The sequence below is a fragment of the Tribolium madens genome, unplaced genomic scaffold, assembly GCF_015345945.1.
Source record: "Tribolium madens isolate multiple individuals breed KSU strain unplaced genomic scaffold, Tmad_KSU_1.1 Scaffold_1;HRSCAF=32;Tcas5.2_LG8, whole genome shotgun sequence".
Taxonomy (NCBI): Eukaryota; Metazoa; Arthropoda; class Insecta; order Coleoptera; family Tenebrionidae; genus Tribolium; species Tribolium madens.
In genome coordinates, this window is record NW_025400984.1 from 8,354,748 (window position 1) to 8,359,709 (window position 4,962).

General features: G+C 28.7%; 2 protein-coding genes across 2 annotated transcripts in view; both read left to right on the forward strand.

Annotated features, from left to right (window-relative positions):
- Nucleotides 1-1,986, forward strand: part of LOC123016265 (pickpocket protein 28-like) — a 9,016-nt gene extending 7,030 nt beyond the window's left edge. Inside the window, exons 5-8 of the mRNA XM_044416552.1 lie at nucleotides 671-1,143; nucleotides 1,194-1,253; nucleotides 1,308-1,500; nucleotides 1,550-1,986. Of these exons, the coding sequence (XP_044272487.1) occupies nucleotides 671-1,143; nucleotides 1,194-1,253; nucleotides 1,308-1,500; nucleotides 1,550-1,832 (1,009 nt within the window). The 3' untranslated portion in view covers nucleotides 1,833-1,986. The remainder of the gene's footprint in view (nucleotides 1-670; nucleotides 1,144-1,193; nucleotides 1,254-1,307; nucleotides 1,501-1,549) is intronic.
- The window catches only part of LOC123004120, a 24,291-nt gene that overhangs the window by 14,537 nt on the left and 4,792 nt on the right, over nucleotides 1-4,962 (forward strand). The window contains exons 13-16 of the mRNA XM_044397234.1: nucleotides 671-1,143; nucleotides 1,194-1,253; nucleotides 1,308-1,500; nucleotides 3,319-3,504. Coding sequence (XP_044253169.1) covers nucleotides 671-1,143; nucleotides 1,194-1,253; nucleotides 1,308-1,500; nucleotides 3,319-3,504 — 912 coding nt within the window. The remainder of the gene's footprint in view (nucleotides 1-670; nucleotides 1,144-1,193; nucleotides 1,254-1,307; nucleotides 1,501-3,318; nucleotides 3,505-4,962) is intronic.

Sequence of the window (4,962 nt, forward strand, 5' to 3'; positions counted from 1 at the left end):
CAATAATAAAGAAAAAAATTCAAATTTGTTTTTTTTTAAATCTTGATTTTTTTGAAATAAGATTCTAAATTAATTTTCTCAAAATTTTTAAATTTCTCAAGCTTTCAAACAACAATTTTAATTAGAAAACACAATATTTCAAAGTTCACTGTAGTTTTTTTCTATTTTAAAAATCCCTAAAATATTTGATTATTTTGTTTTGTAAAACTTTATTTTTTGTCAAAACTGGCTTTTGTTTTGGCTTTTTTCTCAATATTTTTAACATTTTAATTTCGTACTCCATTTCTCAATTCTAATGTAAAAACCCAATATTGCAAAGTTTTGTCTATTTTAAAAATCTCTAGAATTTTCAAAATAATCTTGACTTCATTTTTTTTGTGTTGTGATTCTTTTAAAATTTTTTGTAAAAATTGTTCAGAATGCTATCAATTTAACACCAAAGAATTTATATGTATTTAACTTTTTCAAAATTTCGTCTTTTTTCTCAATATTTTTAGTACCTTAAGTTCGTATTTCTCAATTATTTTTGAAAGATTCTGAATTAGTTTTCTCAGAATTTTGACTTTTTTCCTCAATTTCTCAAGTTCAAAGGTCAGTATTATAAAAACTCAAAATGTCCTCGTTTCTTGAGGAAAACTCAAAAAGCCCAAATTTGTGAGAAATTTCGTAGCTACCTCCACGGCGATTACATGGGCCACGACAAGCGCTCCGAAGGCTGGAGTCTGGAAAACGGCTATCCGAAAACCACCGGAAAAGACACTTTTCCGCGTCGTGCCATGTCCGCCGGGTCGAAAGCCGGTCTTTTCCTCCTCCTTCGAGCCTACGAACAGGACTTAGACTACGTGTGTCGTGGACCCGTCCAAGGCTTCAAAGTCCTCCTCCACCACCCTGCAGAAGTCCCCCGAGTGGGCACCCAGTACTTCCGCGCCCCTCTCAACCAGGAAATCGTGGTGGCCGTCAAACCCGACATGATGACAACATCACAAGGATTAAGAAATTACGATCCTCATCGAAGACAATGTTTCTTCGCTGAAGAACGCCAACTGCAATTTTTCCAAAATTATACGCAACAGAATTGTCAAGTGGAATGTGTGGCGAATTTCACTCTGGCGAAATGTGGATGTGTCGCTTTTCATATGCCACGTATTAAAATTTTCATAATTTTAAAATCAGGTGTTTAAAATTTATTCTAGATGCGGAATCGACGAAAATTTGCGGTTCGGGCAGCAATATGTGTATTTTCGAAGCTGAACGTAAGTAATTTCTGGGAATTTTGAGGAATTATGTGGAATTTTGGGGAATTACAGAGGAATTACTAGCTCGGGAAGTCGAGTCCGGGCTTTCACGTTACGATAACAACGATGATGATAATTTACCAACAAACTGTGATTGTTTACCGGCTTGCACCTCAATTACTTATAATGCCGAAACGTCGCAAGCTGATTTTAATTGGCCCAAAGTTTTTCAGGCTTTCAAGGCGAATTTCAGCGAATATCCAGGGTATTTTGCCACAATTACAATTAATAAGTGCCAAATAACGTTATTTCAGAGTACAAATGACCCGATTAACAATTTTCTTCAAAGACATGCAATTTATAACGTCTGAAAGAAACGAGCTTTATGGACAAACCGACTTTTTGGCTAATTGTGGAGGACTTTTGGGATTGTTTACCGGATTTTCCTTCTTATCAATAGTGGAAATTTTCTATTTCTTATCACTGAGGTTGATCTGTAACGTCAAGAAGTACGGAATACACTTTTGGTCAGGGTCGAAGGACTTGTTAAATGATGATGCATATCTTCACAAGCAACCGAAAGAAGATTTGAGTTAAAAAAGTTAAACTTAATTGCGTTCTAAGCAAAATCACTTAATATTTTACTAAAGCACTATAATTATCTCGAAACAAATGTGAATTTAATTAACAAGTGTCTAATTTTTGATGTTTTTTGATTCTCTAATAATGAAATAAATTCTGTTTAAATTGGCGTTGTTTTTTTTCTTTTTTGATGGAAATAAATAATTATAATTTAAAAACACAATATTGTAAAGCTCAGACTGGATTTTTTTTACAAAAATTCTAAAATCTTTAAAATAATCTTTAAAATAACATTGATTTTTGTGTGTTGTAACTCTTTTAAAATTTTAATTTTTTGTCAAAACTGTTGAAAATGCTACGAATTTAGCACACTAAAAGATTCAAATTTGATTTTTTCAAAATCTTTCTTTGAAATAACATTCTATGTTAATTTTCCCAAAATTGTGGCATTTTTTCTCAATATCTTTAATATTTTAAGTTTGTACTCAGTTTCTCAAGCTTTGAAATAAACGGTTTCAATTAAAAAACACAATATTCTAAAGTTCCCACTGGTTTTTTTCTATTTTAAAAATCCCTAAAATTTTTAAAATAATCTCGATTAAGGTTCTTGTTTTGTCAATTCTTTAAATTTGTGTGAATTTAATTAACAAGTGTATAATTTTTTATGTTTTTTGATTCTCTAATAATGAAATAAATTCTGTTTGAATTGGCGTTGCTTTATTTTTTTTTTATTTTTTGGACAAAAATTGCAAAAGTGAAGATTCAAAAATTTCAAACTTTTTTCAAATATTTGGAATTTTTCTCTGCACAAAATTTTTTCAGTTTTGTTTGATCTTAAGATTGTTTCTCAACAATCAGCCAATGTATTATTTTTTTTAACAAAATTATTTCAATTTAACTTCACCACAATATTTCAAGTTGGAAATAATTAAATCTCCAGTCAATAAAATCCTTGTTTACGTCTCTCACCTTGAAACTACCTTAAATTTTTTTTTTATTTTAAACCGACCAAAATGCTTTTAACCAAATATCTAATCGATTAGAAGTGACTCAAAATATACGAAATTGCCCCAAGCTCAGTAACATTCCAACCGACAATCCAGTTTTTGATTAAAACAAACTAAAAGCTATTAAAAGTTGAAAGGTTGCACATACCGGAATTGATACCTCATTATAGAATCAAATTAGAAGATTATGAACATAATTAATTTTTTATTGCTTTTAAACACTGCGAGAAAAAATCAATTTTCACGTTTTCTGACCAATCCTTGTAATTATCTTCACAACTAATGAAGAAATGAAGAAGAAAAATATGTCAATAAAGAGTAACCACTATTAAAAAATTGTTGAAAAACCGCAACGAAAGTTCAAGGACTGCAAACCATGTTCAAGTTTTTGAAGAATAGTTTCTTCAGTAGATCTTCACTGTTGCTACAATGACCATCATAGGGTAAAATTGATCACACTTGTGAGCACTTTGTTGAATTTTGTCAATTTTAAGAATTTGTGGTGGCAGTGAACGAGGTGATCTCGAACTCACCGACAAAGCGGATTATGTGAAGAATGAAGAAGGTAAAAGGAGTTACACTTGTGGTCAAAATTTCATCAATTATGTTGTGGAGTTTTGCAATAATGGGACAATACATGGAATTCGGTACTTCGGGGAGTACCGCACTTGGATCGAGAAGTATGTACTCCCAATTAATTTTATTCAATTTAAAATTAGTTTTTTTCAATTTTGATTCAATATTATAAATCATGGTGGGCCAAAGTTTTTGTTTATTACTCTACTTTTGCGTAACATTAATTATTCAAACGTACAATAATTTGATTTTTCAAAATCTTGATTTCTTTGAAAGAATCAAAAACTAAAATTTGATTTTTTCAAAATTTTGATTTTTTCGAAAAATTGGGATTTAATTTTCTTCAAATTTTGGCATTTTTTCTCAATATCTTTAATATTTTCCTCTTTTACTCAATATCTTTAATATTTACCTACTCAATTTCTCAAGCTTTCAAACAAACAATTTCAATTAAAAAACACAATATTCACACAGGCTTTTTTCTATATAAAAAATCCCTATAATTTTTAAAATAATCTTGACTAATGTCCTTGTTTTGTAAATCCTTTAAAATATTTATTTTTTGTCAAAATTGTTTGGCTTTTGTTTTGACTTTTTTCTTTAATCTTTAATATCTTAACTAATCTTTAATATTTTAAGTTCGTACTCCATTTCTCAATTCTAATGTAAAAACTCAATATTGCAAAGTTTTTTTTTAAATTAAAATTTTCAATTTTGATTTAATTTTCTTGTAGATTATGGTGGGCCATAAGTATTTGTTTATTACTCTATTTTTGCGTTACTTTAATTATTCAAACATAAAAAAATGATTTTTTTTAAATCTTGATTTCTTTGAAAGATTCTGAATTAATTCTCTTAAAGTTTTGACTTTTTTTAATACCTTTAAAAATTTTGAGTTCTTGCTCATTTTCTCAAGCTTGGAAATTTTTTTGTTTTAAAAATCTCTAAAATTTTTACAATAATCTTGACTTTAACCTTTTTGATTTCTGTTTTTTAATCTTTTTTGTTTGAAAGATTTTGAGTTAATTTCGGCATTTACCTTCTAGGGAGGTAAAAATTTTACTTCCCTCTTCTGTCAAGATTACAGTAAAAATCTATGTAACCTTTCAGGGAGGTCAAGAAAAATTGTTACGAATGTGTCTTTTTCTTCCTTGGTCAGGTTAGGAAACGTATCGAAGGCTGTAATGCCAACTGTGAAAAAAAAATTTTTTTTGAATTCTTTATTTATTTTTTAAATTCTTAGAAACGCTACCAATTTAATAGTTTAAAAAACTGAAACTTAATTTTTAAAAATCTTGATTTAAAAAAAAATTAAATTCATTTTCCTAAAATTTGGGCATTTTTTTTCATGTCTTTAATATTTTAAGTTTGGACTCAATTTCTTAGGTTTGCAAATAATCAGTTATAATGTAAAAACTCAGTATTGTAAAGCTCAGACTGGCTTTGTTCTATTTTAAAAATCTCAAAAATTTTCAAAATAATTTCGACTTTCTTAATCTTTTTGTTTTGTATATTCTTTAAAATCTTTATTTTTTTGTCAAAAGTGTTAAAAATGCTACTAA